At 43.9% G+C, this 19,819-nt stretch overlaps 1 protein-coding gene across 6 annotated transcripts in view; it reads left to right on the forward strand.

Annotated features, from left to right (window-relative positions):
• adamtsl3 (ADAMTS-like 3) overlaps positions 1–19,819 on the forward strand; it is a 672,454-nt gene that overhangs the window by 614,084 nt on the left and 38,551 nt on the right. For all 6 annotated transcript variants that reach the window (XM_043677597.1, XM_043677600.1, XM_043677599.1 and 3 more), the window contains 2 exons: positions 5,500–5,627; positions 18,578–18,706. In XM_043677597.1, coding sequence (XP_043533532.1) covers positions 5,500–5,627; positions 18,578–18,706 — 257 coding nt within the window. The remainder of the gene's footprint in view (positions 1–5,499; positions 5,628–18,577; positions 18,707–19,819) is intronic.

Below are 19,819 nucleotides of genomic sequence, written 5' to 3' on the forward strand. Positions count from 1 at the left end.
CTATTTTCTAGCTGTTCCTTTACCTGTGAACATCTATCCCCAATCAGCTTTTAAAGTTCTTGCCTAATACCATCAAAATTAGCCTCCTTCCAATTTAGAACTTCAGTTTTTCGATCCGGTCTATCCTTTTCCATCACTATTTTAAAACTAATAGAATTATATCACTGGCCTCGAAGTACTCCCCCACAGACACCTCAGTCACCTGCCCTCCCTTATTTCCCAAGAGTAGGTCAATTTTTGCTTCTTCTCTAGTAGGTTCATCCACATATTGAATCAGAAAATTTTCTTGTACCCATTTAACAAATTTCTCTCCATCTAAACCCTTAACACTATGGCAGTCCCATTCTATGTTTGGAAAGTTAAAATCCCCTACCACAACCACCTTATCTATTCTTATAGATAGAGTCATAGAGATGTACAACATGGAGACAGACCCTTCCGTCCAACCTGTCCATGCCGACCAGATATCCCAACCCAATCTAGTCCCACCTGCAAGCACCCAGCCCATATTCCGGCAAACCCTTCCTATTCATATACCCTCCAAATGCCTGTTAAATGTTGCAATTGTACCAGCCTCCACCACTTCCTCTGGCAGTTCATTCCATACAAGTACCACCCTCTGCGTGAAAAGGTTGCCCCTTAGGTCTCTTTTATATCTTTCCCCTCTCACCCTAAACCTATGCCCTCTAGTCCTGAACTCCCCAACCCAGGGAAAAGACTTTGTCTATTTACCCTATCCATGCTCCTCATAATTTTCTAAACCCCTATAAGGTCACCCCTCAGCCTCCGACGCTCCAGGGAAAACAGCCCCAGCCTGTTCAGCCTCTCCCTGTAGCTCAAAACCTCCAACTCTGGCAACATTCTTGTAAATCTTTTCTGAACCCTTTCAAGTTTTACAACATCTTTCCGATGGGAAGGAGACCAGAATTGCACGCAATATTCCAATAGTGGCCTAACAAATGTCCTGTACAGCTACAACATGATCCCAACTCCTGCACTCAATACTCTGACCAATAAAAGAAAGCATTCCAAACGCCTTCACTATCCCATCTACCTGCAACTCCACTTGCGAGGAGCTATGAACCTGCATTCCCAAGGTCTCTTTGTTCAGGAACACTCCCTAGGACCTTACCATTAAGTGTATAAGTTCTGCAAAGATTTGCTTTCCCAAAATGCAGCTCCTCACATTTATCTGAACTAAACTCCACCTGCCACTTCTCAGCCCATTTGGTCAAGATCCTGTTCTAATCTGAGGTAACCCTCTTGGCTGTCCACTACACCTCCAATTTTGGTATCATCTGCAAACTTACTAACTGTACCTCTTATGTTCGCATCCAAATCATTTATGTAAATGACAAAAGGTAGAGGACCCAGCACCGATCCTTGTGGCACTCCACTGGTCACAGGCCTCCAGTCTGTTTGTGAGACATGATTTCCCATGCACAAAGCCACTTGACTATCCCTAATCAGTCCTTGCCTTTCCAAATACATGTACATCCTGTCCCTCAGGATTCCCTCCAACAACATGCCCACCACCGACGTCAAGCTCACTGGTCTATACTTCCCTGGCTTGTCCTTACCACCCTTCTTAAACAGTGGCACCACGTTAGCCAACCTCCAGTCTTCCAGCACCTCACCTGTGACTATCGATGATACAAATAGATAATTGAAATCTCCTTACACATTTGTTTCTCAATTTCTTGCTGGCTATTCGGGAGTCTATAATACAATCCCAATAAGGTGATCATCCCTTTCTTATTTCTCAGTTCAACCCAAATATTCCCATATATGTATGTATGTATTCCCAGGAATATCCCATGTATTCCCGACTCAGGCGACTGACTGTGTGGAGTTTTCACGTTCTCCCCGTGTCTGCATGGGTTTCCTCCCACAGTCCAAAGATGTGCAGGTCAGGTGAATTGGCCATGCTAAATTGCCCGTAATGTTAGGTAAGGGGTAAATGTAGGGGTATGGGTGGGTTGCGCTTCGGCGGGTCGGTGTGGATTTGTTGGGCCGAAGGGCCTGTTTCCACACTGTAATGTAATGTAATCTAATCTAATCCTCCCTAAGTGAGGCTGTAACGCTATCCCTTATCAAAAATGCCATTCCACTCCTCTCTTGCCTCCCTTTCTATCCTTCCTATAGTATTTCTATCCTGAAATATTAAGCTGCCAGTCCCGTCCGTCTCTGAGCCACGTTTCTGTAATTGTTATGATATCTCAGACCCATGGCCCTAACCACACCCTGAGTGTATCTGCCTTCCTTGTTAGGCCTCTTGCATTGAAGTAAATGCAGTTTAATTTATCTATCCTACCTTGTTCTCTGTTTTGTTCCTGCCTGCCCTGACTGTTTGACTCGCTCCTTTTCCCAACTGTACCAGTATCAGGTTGATCTCTTTCCTCACTATTTCCCTGGGTCCCACACCTCCACCTTATTAGTTTAAATCTCCTGAGCAAATCTAGCAAATCTCCCTGCCAGTATATTTATCCCCTTCCGATTCAGGTGCAATCCATCCTTCTTGTACAGGTCACTTCTATGCCAGAAGAGATTCCATTGATCCAAAAATGTGAATCCTTCTCCCATACACCAGTTCCTGAGTCACGCATTCTTCTGTTCTATCCTCCTACTCCTACCCTCACTAGCTCATAGCACTGGGAATAATCCAGGTATTATTACTACTCTCGAGGACCTGCTTTCTAATTTGCTGCCTAATTTGCTATGTTCTCCCTTAAAAATCTCATCCTTTTCCCTTCCTTTGTCGTTGGTTCCAATGTGTACAACAATCTATTGCTGGTCCCTCTCCCCTTTGAAAACATTCTGCACAGTCTCTGAAACATCCTTGATCCTGGCACCAGAGAGGCAACACACCCTTCTGATTTTTCGCTGCTAGTTGCAGAAACGTGTGTCTGTGCTTCTGCTAGAGAGTCCCCTGTCACAATCAATTACTTGGAACCCAACGTACCCCTCATTACGTTAGAGTTGGTCTCAATACCAGAAACTTGGTTGTTCATGCTACATTCCCCTGAGAGTCTTTCACCCCCTACATTTTCCAAAACAGCATACTTGTTTGTAATGGGGATTGCCACAGAAGACTCCTATGTTATCTGCCTACCCCTCCTACCTTTCCTGGAGTTAACTCATCTATGTGACTGTATCTGAAGCTTTTCTCCCTTGCTATAACTGCCATCTATCACACCCCCAGCTCTTGTAAATTCCTTATTACCTCAAACCGCCGCTCCAACTGATCCATGCGATCTGATAGGATTCGCAACCAAAGGCATTTCCTGCAGACATAATTATCAGTAACATGGAACTCTCCCTAAACTCCCACATCCGACAAGAAGAGCATATCACTCCACTAAAGGCCATCTTTACTCCTTCACTATATGCAGCTCTAAAAAAGCAGTGCTCCAGGGTAACTTAGTACTTATGGTTTATATTTTAAAAAGATTAATCAAGAGACCGATCTCAATAAATCATATAATAAAGAAAGAATCCACTCTATGCACTACTGTAGACTTACGGCAAGGTTACACGTTAAAAACTATGCACTTATCTGTTCCTGTGCTGTGCACTCGCCCACACTGGTTTCTCCAAGGTCAACTGTGAATTTTGCTTAATATTTCCTAGAAGCACTCCGATGTCCAGAGGGAAATGAACTCAAACAGCAAAGGCAGTAACTGTGTAGATTCACAGCTGTGTCAGTTAGCAGTGTAGGTTTCTTTCTCTCCCTCACTGACCATGTGGACACTGCCTTTTGTCTGTCTTCCTCCTTTAAAAGTGTAACTGTTGTGATCTTCTTACCCCCAAAGTTCCAAAACAACGCAACAGCTTAGATATAAAACAGTAAATCCTGCACCTGGAATTCAAGGAAATCGCCTCCAACACCTAGAATACCTCAAAAAAGGAGCAGCTCTTACAGCCACAATTTTTCCCCATCCTGACTTCTCTTGGTAATGAAAATTTCATCCAATCTGTGATGTATTTTATTTGTGGTTTGGTTCTGTTCTCTCAACTTTTGCTTTAATCTCCCAGGGTTATTAATTTCCTAACACTTATTGATCCTTCACTGATTGTTTACTCTCACTCTCACACTCTCTCTCCCCCCCCCACCTTTCCCTGTTTTGCAATTCCCTCACCAGTTTGTCCACACTCTGCAAGTCCTGTTCATTAAACATTCCTTTTTTTCTTGTTTTCTTTTCCCCTGATTCTGTTTTCAGAGGCTTCTGTCACTGCCTGTTCTTCTCCGGTCTTATTCTGATTTTATTTTCACCATGTGTTTCTTCTCTGTTAGTCTCTGTCCTAAACTGACTCTCTCTAACTTGAGGGAGTGGAGCTATGCAAGCACAACATAGAAAAAATCCAATTTTTTTCAGGCATTATCAGCATATGGAGGGCAGTCTCACATCCTTATAAGGACACACCCCATTCAGATGCTTCCATAAATGAAAATTCACTCGCGTTTTCTTTTCAGGTTCATACCAGGAATATAACTAAAATCCATTATTTATGCAGATTGTGTGTTACCTCACATAGCTCTATATTTGTTTTGTTTTTGTAGATCTCTTCACAGTTGTTAATCATACACCGACATCACAAATATATTCAGTTACTATTTAAAATTTTGAAAACAGTTTTAAAATTGTCATGTCTAAACATGCATTGCAACAAGGCTGAAAACTAGCACCAGTAAGTTCAATTATTCGAAAAGGTCAGGAAAAGTTTTTTAAAATTAATTCAGAGGATGTGAGCCTCACTGGGCAGGTCATATTTATTACCCATCCCAACTTGCTCCGAGGGCAGTTAAGTGTCAACCAGATTGCTATGTAGGCAAACAGAATCACATGTAGGCCAGATTAGGTAAGGGTAGCAGTTTCCTTCCCTGAAGGGTATTAATGGACCAGATGAGTTCAAATCTTTAGCCCAATTTATGTTTACGTACTTAGACTTGAATTAATAAGAGAAATTGTGTTGCGAAAGGTAATGCAGACTTCGGTGAAATTCTTCAAGTTAGACTGCAACTCAGCCACAGAGCGACAGAAATAACAATGCTGAAAACAAATTCTGGATCCGTCAAGGAACAGGGAAGATTGATTAAGACCAGGGATTGAGAACTGCCTTGGATTGTGAAGGCAAAAACTCGATTGAGAGGCAGATAGATGCTGTGAAACAAAGCGTTTCAAAGTTCATCTGTCAGGATATGTGACATAGGTGTGAGGAAGGGTTTTTGGACATTTATTTGGAAGTGTGTGCTAGTTTGGTTAAATGGTTTGAGGCAGTGACTGGGTAATTCTGTTGACCGACTCGCTAGCTTTTCTGAATGATAGCGAAAGTGGTGCAATTCTGAGCTTCACAGAAAGGTGTGTGAGATGTGTCACAATCTGTGGGGCAAGGAGATTATTTGATTTTTTTTGTGTGTCTGTTATGTCAAACTTTGTAGGATATGCCAAATAACTTGAATGGTCCCCATCATTTGGACTTACATTTATGATCTTACAGGACGTTACTGCTTGATCCTGCAAGACTTCAGATCCAGAATGTCATAAGCCAGGATGCTGGCCTTTATGGATGTACAGTGAGCAGTGAACTTGGAACAGATACTGAAACCTCGTTACTACTGTATTCAGGTAGGTGTGATTTGAAATTCAATCTAAAAATAAATGTTACAGAATTAGAAATTCTATAATATGTTTTTAGTAATCGAAACAAAATTTGCATATGCTAATATTACAGTGACTTAATCAGACGAGTAGTTACTTTCATTTGTTTCTGTGTGCGATAGTGAAATTGTGATTTTTTTTAAACTAGTACAGACATAAACAAAAATCACTTATCTAGTAAAAACATGTTACTTTTTCTGACTTATTCAATGTATTTTAGTTTTGTAAATTGTGAATGGAACATCTCCCAAGTTCTTTCAAGACAAAAGGAATGTTGGGAAAGGAATCACTATCTATATTTAAAAGGAAGGTTTTGACAAGAGGGAGGCAAGTTTCTGACACTGATCCAGAACTCCATTCCTCACAGCACTGTGGGTGTATCCGCTCCCCAGAAAGGCAACTCATCACCACCTGCTCAAAGGATATTTAAGGATGGGCAATAAATGTTGGCCTCACGAGCGACATCCACATGCCATGAACAATTCTTTTAAAAACAACTTGTAGCCAAAGATGGAGCAAAGGGTTAAATTTGATGCTGAAGCTGGGTTCCCAATGTGAAAGTCAATGACAATCCTGCCTACATTTGAACATAGAACATTACAGCGCCGTACAGGCCCTCGATGCTGCACCGGCCTGTGAAACCAATCTGAAGCCCATCTAACCTACACTATTCTATTCTCGTCCATATGCCTATCCAGTGACCATTGAAATGCATTTAAAGTTAGCGAGTCTGCTAGATTAGATTAGATTAGATTCCCTACAGTGTGGAAACAGGCCCTTCGGCCCAACAAGTCCAGACCAACCTTCAGAAGAGCAACTCACCCAGACCCACTTCCCTCTGACTAATGTACCTAACACTGTGGGCAATTTAGCATGGCCAATTCACCTGACCTGCACATCTTTGGACTGTGGGAGGAAACCGGAGCACTCTGAGAAAACCCACGCAGACACGGGGAGAATGTGCAAACTCCGCACACATAGTCGCCCAAGACTGGAATAGAACCTGGGTCCTTGGCGCTGTGAGGCAGCAGTGCTAACCACCGAGCCACTGTTGCAGGCAGTGCATTCCACGGCCCTAATACTCTATGAGTAAAGAAACTACCTCTGACATCTGTCCTATATCTATCACCCCTCAATTTAAGGCTATGTCCCCTCGTGCTAGCCATCACAATCCGAGGAAGAAGGCTCTCACTGTTCACCATATCTAACCCTCTGATTATCTTATATGTCTCAATTAAGTCACCTCTCAACCTTCTCTGTAATGAAATCAGCCTCAAGTCCCTCAGCCTTTCCTCATAAGACCTTCCCTCCATACTAGGCAACATCCTTGTAAATCTCCTCTGCACCCTTTCCAAAGCTTCCACATGCTTCCTATAATGTGGTGACAAGAACTTATGCAAGGCTCCAAGTGTGGCCACGCCAGAGTTTTGTACAGCTGCAGCATGACCTAAAGGTTCTGAAACGCAATCCGTCTACTAGTAAAAGCTAACGCACCATATGCCTCCTTAACAACCCAATCAACCTGGATGGCAACTTTCAGGGATGGACACCGAGATCTCTCTGCTCATCTACACTCGTAAGAATCTTACCATAAGCCCAGTACACTGGGACGGCACAGTGGCTCAGTGGTTAGCACTACTGCCTCACAGCAGCAGGGTCCCAGGTTCAATTCCAGCCTCGGGCAGACTGTCTGTGTGGAGTTTGCACATTCTCTCCATGTCTGCGTGGGTTTCCTCCCACAGTCCAAAGACGTGCAGGTCAGGTGGATTGGCCATGCTAAGTTGCCCATAGTGCTAGGTGCATTAGTCAGAGGGAAATGGGTCTGGGTGGGTTACTCTTCGGAGGGTCGGTGTGGACTTGTTGGGCCGAAGGGCCTGTTTCCACACTGTAGGGAATCTAATCTAGAATCTAATCAACTCTGCATTCCTGTTACTCCTTCCAATGTGAATCACCTCACACATTTCTGCATTAAACTCCATTTGCCACCTCTCAGCCCAGCTCTGCAGTTTATCTATGTCACTTTGTAACCTGCAACATTCTTCAGCACAATCCACAACTCCACCGACCGGCATGATATTCGCAAATGTACTAATTCATCCTTCTATACCCTCATCCAGGTCATTTATACAAATGACAAATAGCAGTGGACCAAAACAGATCCTTGCAGTACTCCACTGGTAACTGAGCTCCAGGATGAACATTTCTCATCAACCACCACCCTCTGCCGTCTTTCAGCTAGCCAAACCACTAAATCACTCTCAATCACATGCCTCCTTATTTTGTGCAATAGCCTACCATGGGGAACCTTATCAAATGTCTTGCTGAAATCCATATACACATCACCAACCACTTTACCCTCATTGACCTGTTTGATCACTTTCTCAAAGAACTCAATAAGGTTTGTGAGGCACAACCTACCCTTCACAAAACCATGTTGACTATTCCTGATCAACTTATTCCTTTCTAGATGATTATAAATCCCATCTCTTATAACCTTTTCTAACACTTTACCCACAACTGAAGTAAGGCTCACTGATCTATATTTACCAGGGCTGTCTCTACTCCCTTTCTTGACCAAGGGAACAACATTTGCTATCCTGCAGTCTTCTGGCACACTTCCTGTAGACAATGACGAAGTAAAGATCAAAGTCAAAGGTTCTACAATCTCCTCCCTGGCTTCCCAGAGAATCTTAGGATAAATCCCATCTGGCCCAGGGACTTTCTATTTTCACACTTTACAGAATTGCTAACACCTCCTCCTTTTGAATGTCAATCCCATCTAGTCTAGTTGTCTATATCTCAACATTCTCCTCAACAACATTGTCTTTTTCTAATGTGAATGCTAATGAAAAATATTCATTTAGCGCTTTCCCTATCTCTTCCAACTCCACGCACAACTTCCCACTACTATCCTTGATTGGCCCTAATCTTACTCTTGTCATTCTTTTATTCCTGATATACCTATAGAAAGCCTTAGGGTTTTCCTTGATCCTATCCGCCAACGACTTCTCATGTCCCCTCCTGGCTCTTCATAGCTCTTTGTTTAGATCTTTCCTGGCTAACTTGTAACTCTCAAGCGCCCCAACTGAGCCTTCACATCTCATCCTAACATAAGCCACCTTCTTCCTCTTGACAAGAGATTCACCTTCCTTAGTAAACCACAGCTCCCGCGCTCGACCACTTCCGCCCTTCCTGACAGGTACATACTTATCAAGGACACGCAGTAGCTGTTCCTTGAATAAGCTCCACATTTCAATTGTGCCCATACCCTTCAGTTTCCTTCCCCATCCTATCCATCCTAAATCTTGCCTAATCGCATCATAATTGCCTTTCCCCCAGTTATAACTCTTACCCTGTGGTTTATACCTATCCCTTTCCATCGCTAAAGTGAACAAAACCAAACTGTGGTCACTATCACCAAAGTGCTCATCATATCCAAACCTAATGTGGCCTCGCCCCTTGTTGGCCTGTCTATATACTGTGTAAGGAAACCCTCCTACACGCATTGAACAAAAACTGACCCATCTAAAGTACTTGAACTATAGTATTCCCAGTCAAGATCGGGAAGTTAAAGTCCCCCATAACAACTACCCTGTCACACTCGCTCCTATCGAGAATCATCTTTGCTATCCTTTCCTCTACATCTCTGGAATAATTCAGAGGCCTATAGAAAACTGCCAACAGTGTGACATCTCCTTTCCTACTTCTAATCTTAACCCATACTGCCTCAGTAGATGGGTCCTCAAATGTCCTTTCTGCAATGATAATACTGTCCTTGACTAACAATGCCACACCGGCACCCCCTCTCTTTTACCAACATCTCTGTTCTTCCTGAAACATCTAAATCCCGGAACCTGCAACAATTCCTGTCCCTGCTCTATCCAGGTCTCTGAAATGGCCACAACATCAAAATCACAGGTACCAACCCATGCTGCAAGTTCATCCACCTTATTCCGGATGCTCCTGGCGTTGAAGTAGACACACTTCAAATCAACTTCTTGGTTGCTGGAGACCTATTGCAACCTCAAAACCTCATTTCTGACCTCACTACACTCAACCTCCTGTATACTCGAACTACAATTTTGGTTCCCATCCCCCTGCTGAATTAGTTTAAACCCTCCCAAAGAGCATTAGCAAACTCCCCTCCAGGATATTGGTACCCCTCTGGTTCAGGTGAAGACCATCCTGTTTGTAGAGGTCCCACCTACCCCAGAAAGAGTTCCAATTATCCAGGTATCTAAAACCCTCCCTTCTGCACCATCCCTGTGGTCACATGTTTAACTCCTCTCTCTCCCTATTCCTTGCCTCGCTAGCAAGTGGTACAGGCAACAAACCAGAGATAACAACTCTGTTTGTTCTAGCTCTAAACTTTCTCCCTAGCTCCCTGAATTTCGGCCTTAAATTCCCATCTCTCTTCCTACCTATGTCGTTGGTGCCTATGTGGGCCATGACTTGGGGCTGCTCCCCCTCCCCCTCAAGGATGCCGAAGACACGATCAGAGACATTACACACCCTGGCACCTGGGAGGCAACACACCAACTGTGAGTCTCTCTCGTTCCCACAGAACCTCCTATCTGTCTCCCTAACTATGGAGTCCCCAATGACTAATGCAAACCAACATTTGGCTGGTCCACAACAATCATTGGTCTCATTTCATTTGGTGTTCTCCCCTCGCCACTGCCTTCAAGCGCACTATCCCACAACTTGACGCAGTCTGTGTCTACCTCCTTCCCAAAATCTTTGAGGAGAAAGTGAGGTCTGCAGATGCTGGAGATCAGAGCTGGAAATGTGTTGCTGGAAAAGCGCAGCAGGTCAGGCAGCATCCAGGGAACATCCTGAAGAAGGGCTTATGCCCGAAACGTCGATTCTCCTGTTCCCTGGATGCTGCCTGACCTGCTGCGCTTTTCCAGCAACACATTTCCAGCTCCTTCCCAAAATCCACAAACAGGACCGCCCAGGCAAACCCATTGTTTCTGCCTGATACTGCCCCACGGAACTCATCATTTTCTACCTTGACTCCATTTTGTTTTCTCTCCTGTTCTGTCCCTGCCCACTTACATCCACAGTTCTTGTGATGCTTTACATCAGTTTTGGAATTTTCCGTTTGAGTGCTCCAGCTGTCTCCTCTTTACCGTGGACGTGTAAAGGGATTGCACCCTAACAGGGTGGTCTCAGGGCTCTCTGCTTCTTCCTGGAATAAAGGCCTGAACCATCACCTCCCTCCTCCACCTGGCCAAGCTCATCCTCACTTTGAACAACTTCTCCTTTAACTCATCCTACTTTCTTCTTATGTGGCCATGGGCACCTGCATGGGTCCCAGTGATGCCCTGTCTCCTTGTGGGGTACATGGAACTCTCCTTGTTCCAGTCGTACTCTAACCCACCCCCCACCCACAGCTCCTTTTCTGGTATATCGATGATGTCATCGGTGCTGCTTCCCTCTCTTGTTTGGAATTGGAGACACTTAACAATTGCACTTCCAATTTCCACCCTGCTTTCACCTTCATGTCTGACTCTTCCCTTTCCTTCCTTGATATTACTGTTTCCATTTCTGGGGATAGGCTGGCCACCAATATCCACTACAAAGCCACTGACGCCCACAGTTACCACATCCTATTTCCTGTGAAGACTTCATTCTCTCAGTTTCTCCATCTCCGCTGCTTTTGTTCCAAATGCCAGCTTCTATATGTTCCCCATCTTCCTCAACCAAGGATTCCTCATCATTGTAGCTGACAGAGTTCTCAACCATGTCCAACCCATCTCCTGCACTTCAGCCTTCATCCATTTCTTTTCTCCCACAGTGATATTCGGGTCTCCTTGGTCCTCACTTACCACCCCGCAAGCAGCCACTCCCTAGGATTGTAAGCTGCCAATTTAGCCACCTCCAGTGGAATGCCACCCCTAAGCATATATTCCCCTCCCCTCCCTTGTCAGCCTTCCGTACGGACCATTTCCTCTGGGACACCCTGGTCCACTTCTCCTCCACTTGCAACATCTTCCCATGCAATCACAGAAGATGTAACACCCGCCCATTCACTTCCTCCCTCCTCACCATCTAAGGCCCCACACACACCTTCCAGGTGAAGCAGCAATTTACCTGCATTTCGCTTAATCTAGTCTCCTGTATCCGCTGCTCGCAATGTGGTCATCCCTATGCTGGAGAGATGAAGCGCAGACTGAGTGATCGCTCTGCAGAACATCTACATTTTGTTCAACAAAAAGATCCTGAGCTTCCTGTTGCCTGTCACTTCAGCACACCACTGAGTTCCCTGGCCAACATCTCTGTCTCAGGTGTGCTGCGGTGATCCAGTGAATCTCAGAACAAACTGGAAGAACAGCTCCTCATTTTTCACTTGGGAGCTCTACAGCCTTCTAGACTCAATATCAAGTTCAACACCTTTAGGGCTTGAGACACCTTCTCCCATGTCCTTACCCCAACCCCCACACTGGGCCTTGTCATCACATGGGGCGCTACCACAACCATCCCATTGTCAGCTACTATTTGTCCATATTAGCAGCTATTGATTCTCCCAGGCTAAGCTTTACCCATTCCTTTGTTTGTCCAACTATCTCTCTGGGCTCCATCTCCAACTTGTTTACTCATTCTGCATCTGCCCCCACACCTCACCTTCAGCATGTATACCTACCTTTTCCCAGCCCCAATCAGTTCTGAAAAAGGGTCGCTGGACCCAAAATGTTAACTCTGCTTTCTCTCCACAGATACCGCCAGAGCTGCTGAGTTTTTCCAATAATTTCTGTTTTGGTTTCTGATTTCCAGCATCCGCAGTCTTTGGATTTTTTTTTTGTGTCTCCAGAGTTAGGCATGTTTGTCCTGTGAGAGGTTCCGGCAGCCTGGATTGACAAGACGAGGGTGGACTTCAAGGTGATTCAGGATGGCCAGAACCATAGCAGATGCAATACAGTGTGGCTAAATGTGAAGTGACATTCAGCACTTTGGTCTGGGATTTCTGGTCACAGGGTATTGAACCCAAAGATGAGTCACTGCCTCTAGCCTAGCTCCAAGGCTACCCCTAGGTTTTACTGGGCAGTTAGTACTACCTTGCATGGCACGAGGGTGACTCCCAGCAGTGTGAGGGGAAGCTTTCTTAAAGCTGGGGTTAGCCCAATTTGATACCCCTCCTATCAGCTCTCCACCTCCACAGAGAGTGTAAAGTTCTTAGAGATGCAAAGAAGGCCTGAATCAGAGAAGAGTAACATAGGCCTGAATACGTTTACAGAATCCAGGTGAGACAAAATGAGGAAGAGAGTTGTAGATGAGGATAATCATTAGAATCCCTACAGAGTGAAGTAGGCCATTCGGCCCATCGAGTCTCATCGACCATCCAAAGAGCATCCCAACCAGACTCCCATCTCTGTAACCCTGTTAACCCACCTAGCCTGCACATCCCCGGACATTATGGGTGATTTAGCATGGCCAATCCATCCTAACCTGTGCATCTTTGGACTGTGGGAGGAAACCAGAGCACCTGGAGGAAACTCATGCAAACTCCCCACAGAGAGTTGTTCGAGGCTGGAATCGAACCCTGATGCTGTGAGGCAGCAGAGCTAACCACTGAGCCACCGTGCCCCCCCAAAGATGTGAAATTGATGTATGGGCAGGCAGGAAGTCAGTGAAGATTATCAAGAACAAACTAAACACCAGTAGCTTCCAATGCACCCATATAACAACTGAAAGGGACAACGTTCAATTATTTTTGGAATCATTTATTCTTGGAGGTATTTCTTCATTAAATGTCCAGACATACTGACACTTATCAAGTTACAGTAAAGACCAGGGTGCAAACATTTAATATGGGGAAATGAGACTTAGTGTTGGAAAGGATGCAATTCACACAATACAGGCCGCAGGATTCCATCAGGTGGAAGATTGGAATAATATAGCAGCAAAGCCGTGGAGAAGTGTTCCAGTAAGAGTGGGATTGTTATTGAGGATGAAACAAGCTGTCTTGTTGATGGAAAGAATGCATACAGTTATATTTGCAGTGCTCTATATATACAACTGTACGTAATCTTGGCTTAAAGTTTGAGCATGGTTTGTGATAGCAATCATAGCAGAAAACTGTTCTCCCACTGCGGATTATTAACTGCAATAAATTGTAATCTTATGTCACTTATGATGATGGATAATAGGACCAGGAATCTTGCCAACTGACGCAATCTAATTTATTGTCTACAGGAGGACTCAACAAAACTCATTAGCATTTAGAGTTTTTCCCACAATCACAATGGAAAAAAGTCCATAATCTAAATCCTGATATGCCGACATTCATATTAGGATCAGGAGTAGGCCATTTGGCCCTTTAAGCCTGCTCTACCATACAGTGAAATCTTCGTCTGAACTTCACATCCCTGGCTCCCACCCCGAAACAATTTTTTGACCCTTTGGTTGTCAAAAGACCAATGTAAATATATGACATGCACAGTTATGAAACAGGCAGAGGGATACAGACAAACACTGGCTTCAACTTGCGAGTGTTCCACTTGAATGAAGAAAGGGGTATTGGCGTTGGAAATGTTACACACTGTGGAAAAGAATTTGGAGCTAATCCCAGATCTTACTGATACTGATTACTTTCAATTCCTCCAACTCACTGGACCCTTGGTTCTAGAACATTTCTGGGAGGTTAGTTTTGCTCACATTTGAGGAGAACCAACGTGTGTGTTCAATACTTCTGTTACATCTTTCTTCCACATTGTGATTTCCCTGCTTTCTGACTGTAAGCACCCACATTTTACTCTTCACATATTTATGGAAGCTTTGACAGTTATTCTCACATTGACTGCAATTTTACTCTCATACTCTATTTTCTCCCTTATGACCAAGCTTTTTATCTGTTTTGCTGAATTCTAATCTGCTTCCTATCCTCAGCTTTTTCTGGTGATTTTATATGTCTCCTTTTTGGGTCTAATACTGTCTTATATTTCCTTTATAAGCACTGGTTGAGGTGCCTTTGGGCCAGTCAGGAATGAACAATTATTGTAATTCATGCACATATTCTTGAAATGTTGACCAGTGCCAAGCCATTGCCAACCCTTTTAGTGACATTTCCCGATTTGTCCCTGCAGAGGTCCAGACTATTCTCTTTACTATTGAATCCCCTATCACTATAGTGCTGCTATTCATCTGCCTGCCTTTGTGTGCACCACATCCATTTATGGTGCCAGGGACTTGACTTCTGTACTGTTCCCAGTAGTACCCAAAATTGTTTGGAGATGGCCACAGCCACAGCCTGCGCTTTCTGCCTTCCTCTTCACTGCCTGGTGGTCACCCATCCTTTTCTGCCTGTATAGTCCTTCCATGCAATGTAACTGTCTCACAGAATATGCTGTCAACAATAATGTCAGCATAACGGATGCTCTGCAGTGTGTCCACCCAGCTAGAAGCTGCAACTGGACAACCCTAACCAGGGAACTCATGTTCTGTGGTATCCACCTGGCTGACCGCATTCCTATCACTGCACCTTTAAAGAATATGAATTACGGGTGAATCTTGCTTCACTCTGAACAGTCCAACAGTAGTGCAAAGTCCTTGCTTTAGCTTAACATCCCTTATGCTACTTTTACTACTTATTTTGTTAGCCCTAGCTTCCTCAGTTTAATCCAAGTACAGCTACTGTTCAAAAATGAATGCCCTTCTAAATTATAGCAATTTGTAGACAATCCTTAACAGCAGTTTCTTACCAATCAATGAACTTCATTTCCTTGTGGACTCTTTCATTTTCATTTGGTTTTGAACTCAGCACCTGCTGCTCCCTCTGATTCCCAAAGTAGGGTTTAACACCAATCAGCTGCTTTCCCTGCACTCGTGACATCATGCTGCTGTTGGACTCAGTGCAGGTAGGCTTCTCAATTGCACCTTATTTCACCTTTCATCTCTTCCGCAGGAGACTTTATTTCTGTCAGTAAACGTTAATTAGGCATCTCTTTCTTCCTCTGCCCCAAATTCGTCCTTTGTCTCAAACTTCCACTTACTCACTCTGTATCAGCCTCCCTTTGGCAAAATCACCTTCGCTCTGACTGGCTTAGTCCAATAGCACGTCAATTTGCACACGATTTAATTTCAAAATTCACAAGTGGACTGTGTCAAAAACATTTAAGGAGCAGGAGAATTGACGTTCTCCTTCTCCTTTGATGCTGCCTGACCTGCTGCACTTTTCCAGCAACACATTTTTAAGCTCTGATCCCCAGCATCTGCAGTCCTCACTTTCTCCCTGTGTCAAAAACATTACAAGGTTGGCTGATATAAAAGAAAATGCTGCAAACACACAGGAAACTAAGCAGCGCCTATGTAAAGTGAAACAGAATTAATATTTTGTTTAGTTCACAGTTTTTCCATCTTTCCACAAATTCTGCCTGACCTGATAAACTTTACCAGCTTTGGTCTTTCTGCTTTCTGCTTGGAGCTGGACTACTTCGGGGGAATTGGAAATGTTCTGCTTTGGTTTCAGATTTCCAGCATTTGCAGTGTTTTGCTTTTGCCTGAATTTTTGTGAGGATCATTTAAGTCTCCACCATGACGGATAGGGCGTGCAAATTCACCAACTTTTTCTTTAAAGCCAGTCATAATAAAGAAACAAAACGGAAATTGCTGGAAAAGCTCAGCAGGTCTGCAGCATCTGTGGATAGAAATCAGAGTTTTCAGTTCTTATTTAGTAATAAGAAAAGCTTGGAATGTGAAGAAAGGACTTTTTGTAAAGTCTATCCGGCCTGGTGTGTTAGTATTTGCAAGCTCCCCTGAGTGTTCTTTCTGTCAGTCAAGGTCAGAGCATGAAGCTGGTATTTTGATTTCTTGATTTATTTGATTTGATTTAAGTTTTATGGTCACCATGTATTCAAGTACAGGAGTACGGTGAAAAGTGTACAGTATTGCCACACATGGTGCCATCTTAGGTCAGAAGATACTTCGGTCCAAAGCTTAGGTACAAATAATAATAGAGAAACAAAGTTAAAAGTAAAGCATTGCTGTTGTTCTTAGTATAAGTAGAAAGCTAAAGAAATAAAATTAAAAATTAACATTATAGTCCTTCCTAATATTAAGTGAAAAAATAAAGATAAAAGTTCAGTATTTTGGAATGCCTCGTTCCATTGTAACTACAAGAATATCACCAATAACTCCTGGTGACTCAGTCTGTGATGAATTTTCATGTTTTGCCAAACACAGATAGTCCCAGTATGTGGCAAAGTATCCACATTCCGCCAGAAAATGAATCAAACCGGCTCACTAACTAAATCACACAATTGTTACAGTGCAGAAAGTGGTTGATCAGTCTGTGGTCTCTGGCTGGCCAAATGAGTATCTCATCCGCCTGCCTACTCCCCTCTTCAAATCATATAATTCCCTTTTGGTACCTGGATTGAACCTGCCTCCACCACATTCTCCGACAGTGCATACCCAACTCTAACCACTCATCATTGTTTTATCTCCTATCACTTTTATATCTTTTACTCATTACTTTAAATCAATGCTTTCATGTTGGCAATTCTTTGAAGTGGGAATATTTTCTTTCGACTTACTTCATTGAATTATAGAATCCCCATAGTTTAGAAGCAGGCCATTCAGCGCATTGAGTCCATGCCATCCTTCAAAGCACATTCCACCCAGACTTACCCCTCCTACCGTATCCCTGTAACCCTGTATTTCCCATGGCTCATCCACTTGGCCTGCACATCCCAGTACTGAGTGAGGAAACCAGTTCACCTGGCAGAAACCGACGCGGACACGGGAGAATGCAAACTCCACGCAGACAGTCACCCGAGGGGAGAATTGAACCCAGGTCCCTGGCATTATGAGGCAGTAGTGCTAACCACTGATCCACCATGCCACCAAAGTAATTTACTTTGTCCAGAGCAATTCATCACATTGATGTGACTCCCAGTTGGTGTCCTAAACCAACTCTCTGTATTAATAAGTGCCTGGGCAGTTTTATCATGTTAAAGACACTGTATAAATGCATCTTGTTGGTGATACTTCAGTGTCTCGGAACGTAATGCAGGAATGGGCATTTTGAAGTAGCAGCCTTTTTGTGTGTTCCTAAATAGGTTCATTTTTCTCCAAATGGCCACCCTTAACTGCAGAGCCAGGCAATTTAAAGTATTCCAGTGTCCTGCAAAGGTTTGCCCTCCCTGTCCTTCTGCTTTTAGTTAACTCAGCCTAGGTAAGTTTGAACTTGCCACATTCCGACTGGGATTGGACCGGCAGGGCCATCCCATCAGTTCCACTGAGGAGATCCTTCCGCCATTTCATTGGCAGCTATCTGTGATTGAGGACTTGGTGGTATAAATCCTGGCTACCAATAGCTATTGGCCACTCAAAAGCTGTGCATTCTCATGCCACTTGCACCAGCGAGAGCAGTGTCTGCTGGTACCTCTGCACACACCTGGTCTGCTGGTATCTCTCTACCCATCTGTGCCACAGCTCAGGGAATCATAGAGCAATTCCAGACCACAGGAGAGTGAAGGTGGAAGGAGGTGTCATTTGATGAAGGAACAAGTAAGGAGAAGGAGGAGGTCGTTCAGCAACTGCCTTCCCTCCCTGAAGCCAGGTCCCTCAATTGGCGCAGAGTGTCTAAGATGTGAGGAAGCCCAAATGAGAAGAGAAATACTCTAAGAGTGCTAAAGAGACCCATGCAGCTCCCTAAGAGATGACTGAATGGTGGTGGGCTCAGGTGAAATGGATGTTATTAAAGAGCTCAATTGATAGCCCTCTACCAATGGCCAGAATCCCAAATCATTCCTTCTGCAGGGAGATCTAATTACAGGGCCTGACTTCCATGATTACCAAGCGTTGCATTAAATTCAGCCCTATGTATAATTTAGGGAATATTCACGGTCTTTACTTATTATAATGCTTCAGCTTTGTTGTTTTCACAAGGTTATGTTTCTTTGATGTGTTACCAGAAGCCCCAGTTATTGGATCTTCGAGCAAAAATGTCACAAATCTTGCAACATGGCATCTAACTGCAGTTGTCGGGAGTGCTTTATTTGTCAGACTTGGGGCAACGATCACCATTACTTGTCCCGTTGTAGGTGAGTGAGACAGATGGGATTATTGGCGGTCATTGCATTATATGTTTCAGTTATTGAAAACCTTTTACAGCTCAGAGGGAAAACTATTAAACCTTGTGCCAACTCTCTAAAGCAGCTAATTCATCCTTCACCATTCCAGCATTATGTAAAACAAAATCCTCAAATATTAAACCACTATACTTTAAGCAACTGTTATGAATGTGGTCTCCCCAAGTGAGAGGGCTCTCTCTCCCTGACAATCCTTTGAGGAAGATTAATTCTGCCTTACAAGAGTTATTCTGAGGTTGATTTTAACTTATTTCCTTTAGTTATTGATTCACCAACCAATGGAAATTGTTTTGTTTCATTTTGTTTCACCTGTGCTGCCTGAGATGAATATTGAGGATCTCCCTTCGAGACCGAGTACCACTCAAGAAGATTAGCCTGTGTGCAGGATGCCCTGCACATTTACCCTCTTGAGTCAGTGATAACTCCATTGGCTGGATAATGCTCCACAGTGAGCACATAAGACCCACGGGTCACTTACGTCTATCATATCAGGATGACTCACCTCTATAAGCAAGCAAGAGCTCACATTGACCAGAGTGAGAGTTGATGAATAGTAAATTCTCACTGCTGACCAGAGTGCTTGGAAGCAAGTGCTCAGAAAGGGCATGGGAAAAGCCAAGGGCAAAATAAATAACTAGCTAATGGGAAGGAGAAAGGGAAAAATAACAGTCTATCTCAGCCAATGTTAATCATCTGGGTTAGCTAAGGGAGGGACAGCCACTCATGAATCAACCTCTGTGGTGGGCAAGTTGTTGGAGGGAACCTGAGGGACAGGATGTACGTGTATTTGGAAAGGCAAGGACTGATTCGGGATAGTCAACATGGCTTTGTGCAAGGGGAACCATGTCTCACAAACTTGATTGAGTGTTTTGAAAAAGTAACAAAGAAGATTGATGAGGGCAGAGCGGTAGGTGTGATCTATATGGACTTCAGTAAGGCGTTCGACAAGGTTCCCCATGGGAGACTGATTCGCAAGGTTAGATCTCATGGAATACAGGGAGAACTAGCCATTTGGATACAGAACTGGCTCAAAGGTAGAAGACAGAGGGTGGTGGTGGAGGGTTG

This window comes from Chiloscyllium plagiosum, chromosome 36, assembly GCF_004010195.1.
Source record: "Chiloscyllium plagiosum isolate BGI_BamShark_2017 chromosome 36, ASM401019v2, whole genome shotgun sequence".
NCBI lineage: Eukaryota > Metazoa > Chordata > Chondrichthyes > Orectolobiformes > Hemiscylliidae > Chiloscyllium > Chiloscyllium plagiosum.